The following is a 19,105-nucleotide window of genomic DNA, read 5'->3' on the forward strand; positions in this document are numbered from 1 at the left end:
TCTCTCAGAGCTTCCTCACTCAGAGCTTCCTCACTCCCTCCTCTCTCAGAGCTTCCTCACACCCTTCTTACTCAGAGCTTCCTCACACCCTCCTCTCTCAGAGCTTCCTCACTCAGAGCTTCCTCACTCCCTCCTCTCTCAGAGCTTCCTCACACCCTTCTTACTCAGAGCTTCCTCACACCCTCCTCTCTCAGAGCTTCCTTACTCAGAGCTTCCTCACACCCTTCTTACTCAGAGCTTCCTCAACCCTCCTCACACAGAGCTGTCTCACCACTTGGATTTTCTGAGCTTTCCTTCCTCTGCAAACGCACTGGGTAACAGCTCTGGCTGTACTTCTTCGTGTCTGCTGTCCTGCTCCAGACAGGTGACCCTCCTATGTTAATAGATTCTGCTACCCAACTTAGGAGGAAAAAGGAAGCAATGACACCATATAAGTGGACTCGAGAGATACCTCGGCCATCAGAAGAGCCATACTCACTTCTTGGAATTAACCTTGTAGTTTCCTTTCACGTTGTGCTTCTTGCAGAAAGAAGTCAGGAGTGGGGTGGGGTGGGGTGGGGCAAGTGATGGAGCACAGTTTTTAGTGACTGAGAGAAGCAGGGAGTTAGTGAGGGGAGGCGGTGGTCACTGGCATCTTCAGAGGTGGGATAGTGGTGTCCTGAGCAAATTCCTTTCTTCCAGAATTTTCCCAAAGAGCTTGGCCACCTCTTGGGCACAGCCCCAGTGGATGGTGAGCCCGAAGCCTCCATGGCCATAGTTGTGGATGACCTGGGAGAGGCAAGAGAGAAGTTCTGGGCTGCCCTGGAAGATTCAGGAGCTTCCTGAAGAATCCTGGGCCAAGCCTGATGGTCTTAGAACTTCTCTTGGTACCATGGTAGGATGGCAGACCCCAGGAAGAGCAGTAAGGGGTGGGTGTTTGGAAAACTGGAGTTCAACATTCTAGACTTTTCTACTTGGAAGTGGACCTGCTTTGAGCACTCAGCACAGAAAAAGTTGAATCATCTAGAACTTGATCAGAGATTTCCTTCACCCCCACATCAAATTATCTGAAGTTCCCTAAATCACTTTCCTCATTCCCATACTGCTCCAGACAGCTGAACCTCCTGTATTAATAAATAGATTCTCCTACCCACCTTGGGAGGAAAGAAAACCAGGGGTACCATATAGGTGAACTTGGGAGAGGTTAGACCCCAGAGGCCTTTTTCAAAGCTGAAACCGTTAACAGGGAGTTACAGTCTGTATGTGACTCTCCCCCCAACTCCCCCACCCCACCCCTGCACAGACAACTTCTCTTACAGATGGACACCCAATTCTCTGTACACATACATTACATACACAAAACTCTCCTACACACACACACGCCATATGACCGGGGTAAAGGAGGAAGGGTGACCTAGATTTCTTCAACCCCAGACAATCCTCATCTTTTCAATAAGCCCAGTTCCCACCCTATGAGAGAGGAGATGAGGGGCCCTCAAGAGATGATGGGCAACCCAATATGGACATCTGAGAAATAGCACTGGACTCAAATTCAAATTACTTCCCAGCCTTGCCCTCACCACTGGTCTGACAGAGGCCAGTGAATTCCACCTCTGGGAACCCCAGTTTGCCATCTGAAGCGTGGGGACAACCATCCCTGTCCCAAAGCGCTGTAGGGGAGATTCAATTGGGTCATTCTTGTCGTGGACACAAACTAGATGCTCAGTAAACACCCCCTTTTCCTTCTACTTCACACAGACTTTAGCAGATGGGAGCACTGCCCTCTGTATAACCTTGAGCCTGTCCTTTGCCATCGCTGGGCCTCAATTCCCCATTTATAGAGGAGGGGCTATTAGCCATTATGGCCCCTGCCTGAAGTCAGTATGACTATTCCTCAGAATGCTAGTGCATTCTTAGGTGTCAGGAGAGGGTGTTGCTTTCCTTGCCAAGAAAACATACCTCTGTGTTTGAAGATCCAAACTGAAGCTGTTCTCTTTCTAGTCGAACCTGGGGGCGTACTGGCCGGAAGCCAGACCATTCACCGATAATTTTTGCATCCTGGGAGAAAAAGCATTGGTAATTCAACTCTGGATTTTTTTTTCCCTGATGCCATTTGTAGGTGGTCGAGACAGCTTTTGGAACCTCACCACCATCACCAGTCATGGTTTTTTATTAGCCACCATCACCACCAGCCACCACCATAGTATGGTCTCATCACCATCATTATCACCACATTCAGATTTGTTTTTCTTTTGGCCAGGCCATACTCCATGCAGGATCCTAGTTCCCTGACTAGGGACAGAACCCACACACCTGCAGTGGAAATGTGGAATCTCAAGCACCAGACTGCCAGGGAAGTCCCATGAGCTTTCCTCACCGCCAGCACCAACCACTCCATCCCACCGTCACTGCTGTCACTATTGTTGTCAACACCAGCAGACACATGTGAAAACAGATTTCTGCAAAGAGTACAACTGCTCCACGCGAAGACAGCCTATGGTGTCTGGGGGATGGGATGTCACCTCAAGAGAGAGCAACCCTTAGCCATGACTGGATAGGTTTCATTGGCCCACAGCAGGACTTCCATTGCCAGTCCCTTCTTGGAATTATTTTGCTCAGTTGTCCCAGTCACAGTTATCTTCCCACCCTCAAGTTTCCTTATGATCATCAAGCTGCTAGGATCCTGGTCTAGAGCAAGAATATCTCTCTCCACCTTACCTTCAGTGTGGGCTCCAGTCTGCAGCAGCCTTCCCAAATGGTGTTGTGATCTGGGATGTTATTTGTCTCACTCCAGTTCCCCAGCTGGAAGATGCCGCCAAGAGTTATTGCCTGGAGCCTGGATAAAGTGAACAAGGTCAAAGATGAAGGAAAATGAAGCCTTTGAGATAAGGGAGGAGGAGTCATTGCCATGCTCACCCTTATCACCGTATTTACCTAGATCAACATTATAATCCCATAGATATGGAAAACAAACTTATGGTTACCAAAGGGGGGATGGAGGGGAAGGAATAAATCAGGAGCTTGGGATGAACACACACACACACATACACACACTATAAGACAGATAACCAAGAAGGACCTATTGTGTAGCACAGGGAACTCTACTCAATATTCTGTGTTAAATGAGGAAAGAGCCTAAAAAAGAATTAATATACGTGTAAGTATAATGGAATCACTTTGCTGTACACCTGAAACTAACACAGTATTGTAAATCAACTAGACTCAATAAAATAAAATATTAAATATAAAAAAACCTCAAAAAACCCCAAACATTATCATCCCTACTAATAACACCAACATCACTACAATTGCCATGGTTATCACCATCAACAGCTACCACCTCCACCCTCACCATGAACATCACAGTCTTTATTGTCATCCCTTCTAATGTACAGCATGATAATGATAGTTAACAATACTGTATTATATCCTTGAATGTTGCTAAGAGAGTAGATCTTAAATGCTCTCACCAAGATCTACACACATATGTATGTATCTACTTACATACACAAAACTATAATTATGTGACGTGATGAATGTGTCAACGAACCTTACTGTGGTAATCATTTCACAGTATGGACATACATCACATCATCATGTTGTACATCTTAAACGTACACCGTGTTATATGTCAATGACATCTCAGCAATATTGGGGAAAATACTCTCTTCTCCATCAACATCATCTTCACTACTGCCTCCCTTGCTACCAGTAACATGTCGTCACCATCAACTCCTTTCACCATCTCTACCACCACTATTAGCGTTGCATAAGCACTATCCTCTCTGCCGCACCACTAAAATTGTCGTCGAGGCCGTCAGCACAGTCACGCCATTAATGTGGCCTTTGAGACTGTTGTGACTGCCAAGTTTTAAAAAATGGCTGCACCCGGTCTTCGTTGTGGCACGTCGGATCTTTGACTATTGTGGCATGCGGAATCTTGTTCCCCAACCAGGGATCAACGTCGACCCCCTTGCATTGGGAGCAGAGAATCTTAGCCACTGGACCACCAGGGACGTCCCCGCCTCATTAGTAACAGTCAACATGAATAGTGTCATCTACATCAGCACCAACTACCACCCCCAATTCCCACTCACTTACCATCCATCATCCACACTGATCTCATCTATAACAACATGACCCTGATGCCGGGAAAGATTGAAGGCAGGAGGGGAAGGGGATGACAGAGGATGAGATGGTTGGCATCACCGACTCAATGCACATGGGTTTGAGCAAGCTCCAGGAGTTGATGCACAGGGAAGCCTGGCGTGCTGCAGTCCATGAGGTCGCAAAGAGTCAGACCCGACTGAGCGACTGACCTGGACTGATCCCTGCTCCCGCTATTCCTCCATCAACACTACTATCATCAGCCCCACCACCACTCCGTTTATGGCCGTTCACAACGCTGCTCATGTTACTGCCGTCCGCATCCACTACCTTTGTCTCCAGCCTCATCGCTACTGTCATCCCAAATCAGGTTCAACATAAAGCCCAGGTAAGGCTAAGTCCTGTCTTCTCAGGGATTGAATTTTTGCTCAGCCTCACTTAAAAACATTGGAGGGAAAAAAAACCTGAAAAGATGAAGCAAGAGCCCTGGAGCAAGCAGGAAGGGCATAAAAAGAACAGGAAGGTATTCCCTCCTTCGCCCTACAATGTCAGATTCTTTTTACCCTGGGATGATGTATGGAGACTTGTAGATGCCTCTCTCAGGGTCATGGGTGATAACGAAGTGTTTCAACCATGGTGCATCCACCTGTTGATTGAGGACAGAGAAGTCTCACCAGGAGAGTCAGATCAGTGGGCTCCCTTCCCCTGGTCCCTTTATGACCACATGTTCTGGTAGGAGTGGCACAGTCATCCCTTGGCCTTCCCATGACTCCTCTGTCCCAAGTCTGCACGTGACCACTTACTTTTGCAGGAAGAGCTGTCCTAATGGACAGTCACCCTTGGTGACTCTCCCAAAGCATCACACATTCTCATCCACAGAGAAACCCAATACACGTGTAAATGCACACACACGTTCACTCACCTTGGGAACACACATACCTATGAATGCACTCGTGTGTGCTCACATGGGCACACATAAGCACACATACTCACAAATAGGCATGCCTCGCACATAGACAGATGTACACAGTGAGAGGTGGGGTGGAACAATGCTTACACACTCAGGCACCTGGGTTCTAATCCCAGTTGCACCAATTACTATGGTATGTATGGACTTGTACATGTTACTTAATCCCTCCATGCCTCAGTTTTCCCATCTGTAAGATGGTAATGGTGATGTGATAGTACCCATCTCAAAAGGTTCCTGTGAGGGTCAAATTAATTAACAAAATGAAGTGCTTGGGTCTGGCATTAGCAGACATACGCTCTTTTTATTTTGATACTGGCATATGCAGCTCCCATGTACGAACAAACACACACATATACATGCTTTACTATTAAGAACTCTGCCAAAAAATAAAAGAGTATATTTGGGAGGGTTGTGTTCTTGGTTCTTCTTGTTTCTTTAACATGCAAATTCCCTGAAGACCTGGTAGGGGCTCCTCTCTCAGAAGTCTTGATTCAGCCTCTATCTTTACAGATGAAATAAGCAGGCAGAAACAATCTATCAGCAAGAGCTCATCCCTCACCTTCAGACTTACCTTAATGATCTGCCCTCGGCCTGGCTGCAGCAGGGGATCTGGTTGCAGCGCCCCAGCCCACACCCCAGTGCAGTTGATAATCACATCAGCGCCTTCTCTTACCACCTGGTAGCAATCAACAGGGCAGGTGGGTTGAAAGGGATTGAGGACCCTAGGATCCCTTGGCTTCTTCCACCCTGCAGCTCCCTGCTCCCTTTGGAACAGCTAGGGAGTGGGGCTCAATGAGGAATCCATGGACCTGCCTCCAATACTGCCCTGCCATTTACCTACTGTGTGACCTCAGAAATGCCCTATGCCCTCCACAAGGTTCAGCTTCCTTAGCTATTAAATGGGGCTGGTACTGTCTGTTCATAGGCTGCTGGTTTCAGTGTGATATAAACGCTATAATGTGTTTGGAAAGGAGTACTACAGAAGGGGGAAACCTTGGAACCTTCCAGAAGAAGTCAGAAAGGATGCAGAGATAGTTTCTCCCTCGTCCTGCCTCCTTTTTATTTCATTCTCTTCCTCCTTCTCTGCCAAGACATCTGCAGAAGGTGGGTTGGAAGCCCTAGCTCCATGCATTTGTATTCGATGCTCCATAACTCAAAGACGTAGCATCATGGGTACCCAAACTCCCAGCCCAGCCCCAGTGACTCTCCTTACAGGTCACTCCTGAAACACACTGGTATTGTTCATAAGCTAGTATTTGCTACACTGGACTCTGAGCCCCTTGGGAATGAGAGCTGTGTCTAATTCAAGTATGCATTCCAAGTGCCCATCAGGGCTTGACCTAGAGCAGATGCTCTTTTATTTTAGTAGGTACCAAGGGGGCTTCCCTGGTTGCTCAGTGGTAAAGAATCCACCTGCCAAAGCAGGAGACGTGGGTTCAATCCCTGGGTTGGAAAGATCCCCTCAACCCAGGTTGCCATGCCCTCCTCCAGGGGATCCCCTGGAGGAAGAAAGGGCAACCCACTCCAGTATTCTTGACTGGAAAATCCTATGGACAGAGGAGCCTGGTGGGCTACAGTCCTTGGGATCACCAAGAGTTGGACACGACTAAGTATGCACCCATGCAAGTACCAAGAGTCTTCCATGTGCTAAGCACTTTTCTGGGTGCTGGGATTGAGTGATATAGCAAAGCTCCTGGTACGTAGCCAGGGCCTGCTAATGGTGCATGCTACTATCATTATTACAGATGGTGGTGTCACTCTGGACCTAAGTCACTTTGTTTTGTATCAACATCAACCCAGATGTTGTTAAGAAGCAGCCAAACATCTAAAACTTGAGGAGTGGGCTGTGGCTGAGAGTGAGACGAGGCAGCCAGCTCTCTGGCCCTAAAATCCACTGAGGCCCAGACACAGGTTAGCCCCTAATGGCCACCATGTTTCCATTGTTCCTTTGCTTCTGCCTCCCACATCAAGGCAGAATGCCCGAGTCCTTCTGGGATTAAAAATAGGCCTAAAGTCTTGGACAGGCCTCACAGGAAATCTGGGAGCCTGAGAAGGCCTTCCCCAACCCTGTAACAGGAAGCAAAGGCCTCCCTTCTTTTCCTCTCTCCCACACCCAGCCCCTTCTGGCCCTTCAGCTCACCTCCTCAAAAGACTCCACCTTCCGCAGGAAGAATTTCACTCCTCTCTCAGTTAACCTGGGATGATCAAACACATCCAAAAATCAAGCATTCAGTTCTCTGAGGACGGCAGGTGGGGGGTAGACATTTCCCAAAGAACCTTTTGAGGATGTTAGTCCTACAGGATGCTCCTTGAGAATATGACTATACAGTCCAGTCGGTTCATTAGCACCTTGATGGACCAGTGGCCTCTGAAATGTCCCTTGGGAAACCTGAGATGATCCACGCCCCTCATTGAGCAGATGGAGATGGAAGAAGGGCCTTGTTGAAGGTCGTATCGTGAGTCAATGATGGGACTGGGACCGAAACCCAATCGAAACCGAAACTCTTACTACCCGTGATGCTGCTCTGTATTATCAAAGGGGATGAGATACAGAGCAGAGGACGGGCAGGGTTGGGTCAATGCCGAATGCTCCTTTGTCAGCAGCAGAGCATGAGGAAGGGGGTAGGCTGGGGACACCCACCTCTCCCCTTAAATTTCACAGAGGAAAAAAATGTATGTCACTATTAGGAATATAGTAGAAACATTAGGAGAAGAGGAAGTAAAACACTGTACAAGCTAAAGCACAATCTCGTAATTACTTTACCCTTCTAGTTTCCTCAAGATATCAGTAGAAAAACTGGGGACACTCTTCCCTGGAGAGGCTGGACAGGAGTCATGAGTGTCCTAAGGTTAGGAGATGTAACCATGTTTTGATACAATGATTTCCAAGCCTGGTTGATGATTAGAGTCACTCAGAGGACTTTTTAAAATATAAATTTCTGACTCCCCCCACCCCAGAGAATCTGATCAGTAGCTATAAAATAGGGTCCTGAAATTTATATTTTTAAAACCTTTCCAAGTCATTTGAGGAAAGTCACCATCCATTCCAGATTTTTAAATATTAATAAAATAATAACATACAGGAAATTTATGGAATCTTCCTTAATATGAATGTTTGTGAATATAGATACAGATATAGCTCTCAAGCTAATGTTTGCTAATTGAGAATACTACAGGATTCTTATCAACAAAAGGAACAAGACAGGGACACCCACTATCATCTGCATTAGTTAGTGTTGTTCTGGAAGTACTGGCCAGAGCAGTCAGACAAAAAACAAACATGAGGTATAAAAATAAAAGCCAGCTTATGCTTGATGATGATGTCTATATACCTGGAAAAACTTAGGAGAATCTATTTAAATCTATTACACTAACATCACAGATTTTGGTGAGGCTGACAATAAATATCACATGTAAAAAGCTTCTTGAGTGGTTTCAACCAGGTGTGGAAAGCACTGTCCTACTGCACAGAGGTGGTCAGGACCACGGATAGCTCCCACCAAACCTAAAGGTTTTCATCAACATTTACGGCTTACCAGGCGGCGCAGGGGTAAAGAATCTGCCTGCAAGAGACACGGGAGATACGGGTTCAATCCCTGGGTTGGAAAGATCCCCTGGAGAAGGAAATGGCAATCTGCTCCAGTATTCTTGCCTGGGAAATCCCATGGACAGAGGAGCCTGACAGGCTATACACTCCATGAGGTCGCAAAGAGTTGGACATGACTGAGTGACTGAGCACGCACGCAGTACAAAGATAAATCCCATGAACTGTCATTCACTACAACCCTCGTTCCTGGGAGCTGCTTTCTTCAAAGTAAAGTTGAAAATCTCACCTTTCAGTCAGCCACTGCAGATACTTCCTCCCCTCCAAAATCAGGCTTGTGTTGAACCAGCCATAGCTAGAATCACAAGAGGCAAAAGGTGGGAAGAGAGGATTGGAATCAGAGCTGTATTTGAAGGCTATCAAATAGGGGTGGCTGTCACATTCTCTGGGCCCATAAAAGGGTAGAGCAGGGACCGTCAGGTGACATTCAAGGGAAAGCAATTTTCAGCTCAAAGCAAGGAAATATTTTCTATCAAAGCCCTCCTTGACATTGGGGTGCATAAGAGGGATTTGATGTGAATCTGTAGAGAAGATTCAGACATGGAGCAAGGTGAGGAGAGGATCATAGAAGCATCAGACTGTAGAAAAAAGAATAGAGGGGTTTGGACAGGGTTGGAATTCTATTGTGGTCACTTTGCTGTGTGACCTGGGGAAGTGACTTGGTCTTTCTGAAGCTCAGTTTCCCCATCTACATAGTGGTATGGAACTTCCAAGGGCTTCCCTGGTGGCTCAGTGGTAAAGAATCCACCTGCCCATGCAGGAGATGTGGGTTCAATGCCTGAGTCAGGAAGATCCCCTAGAGAAGGAAATGGCAACCCACCCCAGTATTCTTGACTGGTAAATCTCATGATCAGTGGAGCCTGGCGGGCTACAGTCCATGGGATTGTAAAAGAGTCAGACAAGACTTAACAACAACAAATGGAACTTCTGGGCTTGAGATCTGTATCCATACCCCCTACCACCATAGTCTAAGGCACAGTTTGGATAGATGGGTTTCCAGAAGGGGTTGGACAGAACACTGAGAGATCAGAGTCCCAGGGGCTCTAGGCCTGGGATGGAATAGGAAATTTGGCCTTCCCTCGTAGATCAGTCAGTAAAGAATCTGCCTCCAATGCAGGAAACCAGAGTTTGATCCCTGGGTTGGAAAGATCCCCTGGAGAAGGCAACGGCAACTGACTCCAGTATTCTTGCCTGGAAAATCTCATGGACAGAGGAGCCTGGCGGACTTCAATCCATAATGTCACAAGGGTCAGACAAAACTTAGCAATTAAACCATATTCCCTATAAGTCTATCTGAATGGTGTGGCCTCAGCTCCTTCACCCATGACAATAATCTTACCTGTAATCAGGAAACATGTCCAGCTCTCTGGGAGTCAGCTTCCGAAATCCCAGAACTATATCCTTCCAGTAAGGGTCCTTTAGAGGAAGAAGAGAAGGCGGCACAGAGATGGATGAACATCAGCAAGACTGATGATAACTAATACTTATGTAAGTTTACCATGTGTAAGGCACTGTTCCAAGCATTTTATTCATACCAATCCATTTAATCTTCACAACCCATTGAGGTAGATGCTAGTTTTAGTCCCATTTTACAGATGGGCCCATTGAGGCTCAGAGAGTTTAAATAAGTTGTCTGTGGTCACCCAGCTAATTAATGGTGGCACTGAGATTTGAACCCACACAGTGGGGCTTCAGAATCCATGTTCTTAACCATGGTGCTACGCGAGGGTAAGAATAAGGCTGAAAATGAATGATATGGTAGAGTCATAAATAGGGGAGGGAAAATAAGGGGTGACAGTGAAGGTCACCAGGGATGATAGGGGAAAGTTGCAGAGGGAAGGGTCAGACAACCCAGTAGGGGGAGATTTTGGCCTCACCACTGACCACCTTGAATTCTCCGAGACTCAGTTTTCTTGTCTGTATAATGGAGTTAATAATCACTCTCTCTTTCTTTTTTTTTTAATAATACTCTTAGAAGGCAGTTTAATAATAATAAATGGAAAGCAAAAATAATTTTTAAAGCAAAAATAGAACTTTTTTAAACCTTAGTTATTTCTTTCTCCTTTTTTTCAAGACTTTTTTTTTTTTAATGTGGACCATTTGTTTGTTCAAGTCTTTACTGAATTTGTTACAATATTGCTTCACTTTTATGTTGTAGTGTTTTGGCTAGGAGGCATGTGGTATCTTAGCTACCCAACCAGGGATCAAACCCACACCTCCTGCTTTGGGAGGCGAAGTCTTAACCGCTGGATCACCAGTGAAGTCCCACAAAGATAGAACTTAAAGCAAACCTGTTTTGAACGCAGGAGTCTGCCTAAGGGGCTTAAAGGACCTCCCTCTCCTCCCACCCTGCTTTGGCATGCCTTGATCTGTGATCAAGGCTCTGCTGTATGTACGGTTCACGGCCAAAGATGTCTCACTCACCGGAACGGCTTCACGGAAGAGGTTGTAGCCTGAGACAGGGGACAGGCCCATGTTTGCGGCGTTGGGAGAACCGATGAGGCTCAGGAGATAGTTGAAGGTCTGCTGGTTCCAGTGCCTGAAAGGATCCCCCAGAGTCTTGGTCACCTAATACCCTGAGCTGGACAAGAGAGCTCCAAGGGTCGGCTTGCATGGAACTGTGCTCAGGCTGGTAGGATGTGTCCAAATCCAGAAATTCACCCCATTCACTCTGCAGTGACTCAAGTGCTAATCACCCTCCATAAACTTTTTCATATTTCAACATTAACAGGGAAGAGGAGGGACAAAGGATCCTCCACCACCACAGAGAACAGGCTTGTGGTTGTCAAGAGAGGGGGGCTGGGGGAGGGGCGGAGTGGGAGACTGGGGGTGGCAGATGTAAGCTATTATATGTAGAATGGATAAACAGCAAAGTCCTACTGAACAGCACGGGGAACTACAATATATTCAATATGCGCGTGCTAAGTCACTTCAGTTGTGTCCAACTTTTTGCAACCCTATGGACCATAGCCCACCGGACCTCTCTGTCCGTGGGATTCTCCAGGCAAGAATACTGGAGTGGGTCATCATGCTTTCCTCCAGGGGATCTTCCTGACCCAGGGATCGAACCTGCATCTCTTACGTCACCTGCATTGGCAGACAGGTTCTTTACCACGAGGACCACACCCACTATACTCAGTATCTTATGATAAGCCATAATGGAAAGGAATATTTTCAAAAAAGGTGTATATAGATTATATGAATGCATAACTGAATCACTTTGCTGTACAGCAGAAATTAAAACAATATTGTAATCAAATACGCTTCAATTAAAAAATTTTTTTAATGCTCCAATTTCCAGGGCAGAAATGGAGAAACATAGAAAACAGACCTAAGGACATGGCGGGAGGTGAGCAGGGAGACGGTGAGATGTATGGAGAGAGTAACATGGAAATTTACAGTACCATATGTAAAATAGACAGCCAGTGGGAATTTACTGTGTGACTCAGGGAACTCAAACATGGGCCCTGTGGCAATCTAGAAGAGGGAGACGTGTACGGAGATGGAAGGGAGGTTCAGGAGGCAGGGGACACAGGTGTACCTATGGCTGATTCTTGTTGATGTATGACAGAAAACCCACAAAATTCCATAACGCAAATATCCTTCAATTAAAAAAATTAAGTGGCAAAAAAAAAGACAAAAAAGAATCCTCCATCACGACTATTAATATTTGGAGCCCACCTCCAGCTTGGGATCATGTAGCTGCCAGTTTAAATGAAAGCTTTGACTGCTTTAGGGACTGGAAGTCCTGTGGTTCAGGCTCTTTCTCTGGGAATACCCCCCACCCGCCCTCAAGCCCCCATAAACACCCAGACATTGCTTACCGCTTCCAAACGCTTTATCTTTCTCCTGGGCACACAGCTCGACCACGTTTCCTAGACTGCCTTGCAGTTAGGGGTGGCTGCGTTAGGGGTTCTTGCAGCCATGTGGCTGCATTCTGGCCAATGGACTCTAAAGACTCCTCCCTTGTGGCCCTCATGCTCTCTCCTTCCACATTCATTCACTGGCTCCTGGCAACATCGACAGCCACGAGCAGGATGGCAGAGCCATGAGATGGAAGGAGGTCAGGCCCCTGAATTGCCACTGATCAGGAATATTGGTTTCATAATTTATGGGCATGAAGATGAAATCAAGCCAATATTCATTTGAGGGTTCCTGTGTTGAAGCAGTCGGTGGCTTCTAAACTGAAACAATGACCTCTGCCACTTCTTTGCTAACCTTGAACATCAATCCACGCACTTAGACGTCTTCCTGATAGCTGGATGCACTGGGCACTGACTGCCACCCAGTTTAAGGAAGAGATGGAGACAAAACCTTCATCTGTCTGGCACACATGGCTTCTTGGCCTTTCGGCCACAGTTAGGTGTAGCATCTGTCTGGCACACAGTAAGGACTTAATATGTGTTAGTATTGTTTTTACAGCATGTCAGGACAAAGCCTTCAAGAAGAGTCATTCTTGGGGACAGGAACCCTGAGAGGGGACATCCTCTCTGCAGACTCTGCCCCACCAACCCCGACCACCCACTAGGGCCCTCACTCACGCCTCCTGTGGGTTGTTGGGCTCCGAGAGGTAGGGCTGCCAGAGGCCGGCAGCCACGTCGGTGGTGGTGAGCGGGGTGAAGCGGTCTGCATAGACCATCACATTCAGCGACTGTAGGACCGAGCGATAGCACTCATGGATGCAGAGGGCTGTGGACAGCCCGATGACGCCCGCTCCGATCACGACCACGCGCATCGTGCCAGCCTGCGGGAAGGAAGGGTTGAGGTGGGCCACCATCACTGTCACCTTCATCGTCATCAACACCATCCACTGAAGGCTTAGAAGATGCCTGACACTGCCCAGCCCTTTTTATACTTGATCCTTTTGTTGACCCTTACCCAGGGGAAAACTGAGGCCCAGAGAGGCAAAGCCACTTGCCTAAGGCCACACAGCCAGTAAATGATGCAAGTTTCTCTGGGGAGCCTCCTCGAATATCCTGTCCCCAGGCTGGGAGAATAAAAAGTACACAGCAGAGTGCCTAGCCCAGCTGTTGGCTAGGTAGTCTGGTGGTTAGGACTGTGTGTGTGTTTAGTCTATAAACCGTGTCTGACTCTTTGCAACCCCGTAAACTGTAGCCCTCAAGGCTCCTCTGTCCATGGAATTCTCCAGGCAAGAATACTGGAGTGGGTAGCCATTCACTTCTCCGGGGGCAGGGAGGATCTTCCCAACCTTGGAATTGAACCCTAGGCCTCCCACACTGCGGGCTGATTCTTTAGCATCTGAGCTACCAGGGAAGTCCAGTGGTTAGGACAATGGACTTCAAATCTCAGATGTCAGCTCTGCTGTCTGCTGGCCATGACCTTGGGTAAGATGCCTCTCAAGACTCAAATTCTTTCTCTGGAGAAATGAGAAAACTAACTCATGCCTCAGAGAGTAGATGGAAGTTTTCACAAGGCAGCAAATGTAAAAAGCTTAACACAGTGTCCAGGGCAAAAGAAGCGATTTCCTGACATTTCTGGGGCACCTACTGTGGGCCAGCCCTGTGCTAAACACTTCTTGTGCGTCACTGCACCTAAATCTCCCACATTCTTAAGAGTTAGGGGCTGGTGTTATTGATCCCATTCTGCAGATGAGGAAACAAAGACTCAGAGAGGTGAAGTAACGTACAGAAGTTCACACAGCCAGTAAATGGTGCTGCCAGAATTTCGTTTTAATTCACGTAAACTCGATACACATTTACTGCACACCTACTGTGTGCCAGGCTGGCAGCTGTGAGCATCTGGGATGCATTTTTGGGCCTCAGAACTCAGACCTTCAGAGTGCATCCCCTCCAGGCCTGCCTGGGGATACTGGGCTGCTAAATTTCTAATTTCTCCTCAGAAATTTAGAAGACCTAGCAGCTTTTGACCTTGAAGCTGCTTGGTCCGTGCACAGCAGGGAAATATTTTGCCGGCTCCTGCTAGGGCAGAACAAGGGGACTTTTTGTGCCCGGAAGGGCCAAATTCAACTTTCCCTCCTCTTTGCTCACAACTCTCCTCCCACGGACCTTGCCTCCTGGCAACTGCAGCCCGTGGCCCTGAACGGCAGGACATTCTCAATATGGCCTAGTTTTATAAAGGAGAAAACGGCTCCAGCCCACAAGAACTGGACTCTGTTGGGATTTCAGCAGCCAAGTTGGAGATAAACCCAAAAAAGGGAAAAGCATCGTCCTCTGGTGATTCTCCTTCTAGCTGCGAGCCTGGTTTTGGTGGCGGGGGACCTGCTCAGGGACCCCCTCACCATCTCCTCCACCCCTTGCCTCAGGAGATCCAATCCCTTCAGCCATGAAATAGGGTTAACCCCCATCTCCCGGGTCAGCCTGAAGACTGAATAACTATCCTGGTGAAAGTTCCTGGTATGCGGCCTGGCCTCAGTCTGTAGTGACCTCTTTCTGTCCCCCAGCACCTTGAGAATAACAAGGGAAAGAACATTGGGTCTGGAGGAGAAGACAGCAAGGGGAGTCAGATCTGGCTTCACTGCTGGCTTGCTGTGTGATCTTGGCCAAGTTATTTCCCCTCTCTGGGCTTTCTGTCTCTACATAGGCTCTGGAGATTTGACCACTTTCGTACCTTGACAAGAAGAAGGCTGGAATAGAGGCTTTACCTGTATTTTCCAAAATTCCCTGTAATGAAGGAGGTGTTATGGTGTGGAGGGGTGTCAGTGACAGCCCAGGCTGGGGGTTGAGCAGCCTGGCACACACCCTCTGTGTGACCCTGGGTAAGTCACTTCACTTGACTGAGTGAGAGATCTCTGGGCATGGAGAAAGAGACTTCAGACCAAAGCCGTCACGTGGCATGTCTCCGGTAACAGGGCTGCTCAGGGATGGCAAAGCCTCTGGTTGGAATCGAAGGCAGGTGCCCAAGAGAAGAACATGAGGCAGGACCCAGAGCAAGTTCTAAAACCTCTGGCCATTACAAAGAGGGACAGGTAACAGCATGGAGCTCAGTTTCCCCAGCGTCTAAAATCTTAAAGATAAGCACGATAGCATCATGCAGAAGAAGAAACTGGGGCTCACAGAAAGAGGGTCCACTCAGCCAAACTCACACATTTGTGATCAAAAGATTTGTAGAGTTTTGGGGTTAAAAAGTCTCTGTGAAAGGAAAAACCTGCCAATGGGGAGAAACAGTAGCAGCTGTGAGCTTTTTAACTCTTAGTATGTGTCACTCATCGTGCTAAGAACTTGAGATGCATTATCTCCTTTAATCTTCTAACAACCCTCGGGGTTGTCATCATGCCCATTTTACAGATGAGGCGACTGAGGTTCAGGCACCTGCTGGTAAGAAGCAGAGCTTGGGCTGGCCTGACTCACAAGTCTATGTGCTAATCCCACAATTTGATAAAAACATGAAATCAAGCAGGTGAAGAGTAACAGCCAAAGCTTCTGGGTTTTTTTTTTTTTTTCTGCATTAAAAACAAACAAACAAACATGAAATTCAATGAGTGTAGGAATTTTTAGTGTGTTGGTGGTAGGCACAGAATTAAAGGAAAATGTGTCCTAAGTCAATTATCTCAATCGAATAAATGAATCAGATTTGACACTAATGGCAGCAACTGTGTATTTCTGCATGTATTAAAGTGGAATATCAATGGATAAGGTCCTTATCAGAATTGGCAGTCAGACTGTAGGATCTAACAGAGCCAGCCTTGGGTGAAATCATTTATGCATGTTGATAATTATTTCTTTGACTCGGTTTGCACACAGCTCTGTTATCCTTCTACCATTTTCTTATTGTTACTGATGTTTCTATTAGTGTTGCTGTTTTCTGCTTTATGCTGTTAGTTTAACCAAACATGCTTGGAGTGTACATTCAGGAAGACACAAACAGCTGGGGTTGTTAGGTGTGTGTGTGTGTGTGTGTGTGTGTGTGTGTAATTATAATATCTACCTGTACGTGGAGCATGAAGGGAATTCTGGCCGTATGCCGCTTGCCAGACATACATGGAAGCAGTACAGACATCCTCTTGCTTTATCCTCGCAACTGCTCTGAGAGGTTCTACAGACTGGGCACTGAGGTTCAGAGAGGGGAAGTCACCCCCCTAAAGTCACCCAGCCGGTGTGGCACAGAGTTTAGCTGGACCCCGTTCTGTCTGAGCTTCCTGGGCTGCACCATAGATCTCTTAGGCAGCCATCGAGAAATTGGCACATGACATTGATTTTTACTTTCCAGTCTTCTAATAGTTTGCTTATAACCTCCCTTGTCCCTAGAACAGACCTTGAAGCAGCTCATGCCTTTGATAGCTGCATGTGCAAAAAACAGGAAAGACTTGTTTTGTTTTGTTTTTTAATCAAGTCACAGGTGAGTTATCTGAATAAATATCATCAGCTCCCTATGGCTACCTCTTATAAAGTTTCAGAGTTTATTTTTAAAATGAAACATATACTATCAATGCTGGATAACCAGGCCACCGCTCCCAGCCTCCCAAATAATAATAATTAACCTTTTATTGAGTACTTGCTACGTGCCCAGTTCTGTGCTAAGCCCTCCGCAGTCATCACCTCTTTTAATATCCAGGTTAACCCTGAAAGAGGTGAGTTATGATCCCCATGTTCTAGATGAGGACACTGAGGCTTGGAGAGGTGAAGGCACTTACCTGTGGTCCCTGCAAGGTTGTCACCTGCTTCGGGCTCTAACGTGGACCTTCTCTGGCGACACCGGGAGGAACGCTCAGATCTTTTGTGCCCCCACACCTGCCCCCAGTCACCTGGTGTGCCAAATCTCTGCAGCAAAGAGGCAGCTGCTGTGGGCCCAGGGTCCTATCTGCTGAAGGGAGGCTCCCGATTCTGGGCGTCCTGTCCTCGGCCCGAACTGGAGCTCAGGGTCAAAGTCTGAAGGGATGGACAGGGCACGGCAAGGGGTGGGGCTGGGCACCCGCTGCCGCTCTCAGGGGCTGGATCCTGGCCGGGTTGGGAGACCTCACCTCCCCTCGCTCTGGTCCCTGAGAAGTTGCCTGACTTTTCTGGCTGACCCCAAGTCCCCATGGACAGGCCTCAGAGAAGGAGGGAGGAAGAAGGGGGGTTCTTGGAGGGCTGATGGGCACAAGGAGATCTGTCTCCCGGGCCAGCTGGAGACAATCCTCTTTCTTCCCTCTTCCTGTTGCCACCCTGGGGGAGGGGATGGCGGCCTCCTGAACCACTGTGCATCTTGCCTGAGGGGGTGGGGGAGTGGTCAGGCTGGCGGCCCCTGAGGGGAGGTCAGAGGTACAGGACAAGAGCTCCTGGGGCCAGCCAGCCAGCCTAATGCATTCTGGGATGCCGGATGGATGAGACTCAGGGCCATGCCTCTTTGGGCCAAAAAGATGGGTAGGTCTTTGCTCCTCTATCCCAGAGACAGGCGTGGCTGGACGCCAGGTCCCTCCTCTGCCAGAAGGGGACCTGGAGCAGTGATTCTTAGAGCCTAGAGAGCATCAGGCACCTCACTGTACGGATGGAGAGACTGAGGCCCAGGGACAGGGACCAACCAGCCCTGGGTGAGTCACCCTTTGGGTTAGCTTTGAAACTCCAACCTCTAACCCCCTACCTTCAGCACCCTCAAATAACAATGTGCAGATGACATAAGAAAATGCCTGAAAAGATTAGTGCACTCCATTTTTCTTGAATAATAAAGAAGATGGGGTGAACTCCACCATTTGCTTATATGATTCCATTTTATTTGCATTTTTTTAAACAAATGTCATGGGTCACATTTATCTATTTATGGCTACACTGGGTCTCTGTTGCTTCGCACAGGCTTTCTCTAGTTGCAGTGAATGGGAGCGACTCTCCAATTGTGGTGTACAGGCTGCTCATTGCCGTGGCTGGTCTTGCAGAGCACGGGTTCTAGGCCTTCCCCAAAGAATATGGAATCCGCCTGGACCAGGGATTGAACCCATGTCCCCTGCCCTGGCAGGTGGATTCTTAATCACTGGGAAGTCCCATGTATCACTATTATGTCTCACAACCTTAGGAAATTGCTTGTGCCTCTAATTCATTATGGGAACACTTAAAAGTTAGCAAAAGTCAGCTAGATATCTTTGTGCCCTCCCCATTCCAACAATGATTTGGGTTTTGTGAATTTCAATGTGCCAGTTCTAAATATTTTGCCTAGATTATCTCGTTTAATCTCGCAGCAACCCTAATAGTAGGTAGGGTCGCGATTAACTTTCTCTTCATAGTTGAAATTCAAAAACTTGCTCCCAGTATCCACTATAGCTAAACGTATGTCTATCTTAAACCCCAGCAAACCTCCTTTTATGTACATATCCAAGAGAAATGAAGACAAACACCACCCAAAAGGACTGTACAAGAACATTCATAGCCCCAAAGCAGAAACAACCAAAATGCCTATCAATTAGAGAATGGGTAAACAAATTGTGACATTTTCAGACAATGCACACCATGGAATATTGCACAGCAATGAGGAAATGAAATGCTGCCACACACAGCAAC

The 19,105-nt window shown here is 47.4% G+C and overlaps 1 protein-coding gene across 1 annotated transcript; it reads right to left on the minus strand.

Annotated features, from left to right (window-relative positions):
- Positions 1–80: 80 nt before the first annotated feature.
- DAO (D-amino acid oxidase) lies at positions 81–13,395 on the minus strand. The gene is made up of 10 exons (XM_068990145.1): positions 13,202–13,395; positions 11,085–11,199; positions 10,000–10,076; positions 8,890–8,955; positions 7,197–7,251; positions 5,628–5,732; positions 4,650–4,732; positions 2,698–2,815; positions 1,939–2,037; positions 81–768 (listed from the first exon to the last, which is right to left on the minus strand). Exons 1-10 carry the CDS (start codon positions 13,393–13,395, stop codon positions 637–639), a joined length of 1,044 nt encoding a protein of 347 aa, XP_068846246.1. The 3' UTR covers positions 81–636.
- Between the last annotated feature and the right edge of the window lie 5,710 nt (positions 13,396–19,105).

This window comes from Capricornis sumatraensis, chromosome 17, assembly GCF_032405125.1.
Source record: "Capricornis sumatraensis isolate serow.1 chromosome 17, serow.2, whole genome shotgun sequence".
NCBI classification, from domain to species: domain Eukaryota; kingdom Metazoa; phylum Chordata; class Mammalia; order Artiodactyla; family Bovidae; genus Capricornis; species Capricornis sumatraensis.

Bases quoted from the DNA above. Each gene is read 5' to 3' on its own strand.
- DAO (XM_068990145.1), bottom strand. From the start codon at position 13,395: ATGCGCGTGGTCGTGATCGGAGCGGGCGTCATCGGGCTGTCCACAGCC. The intron at 2,816-4,649 runs GTAAAAAGAATC...CACTTTATCCAG, and splicing joins TCTCCATACATCATCCCAGG to GCTCCAGGCAATAACTCTTG. The intron at 2,038-2,697 runs GTAAGGTGGAGA...TTTTTCTCCCAG, and splicing joins GACTGGAGCCCACACTGAAG to GATGCAAAAATTATCGGTGA.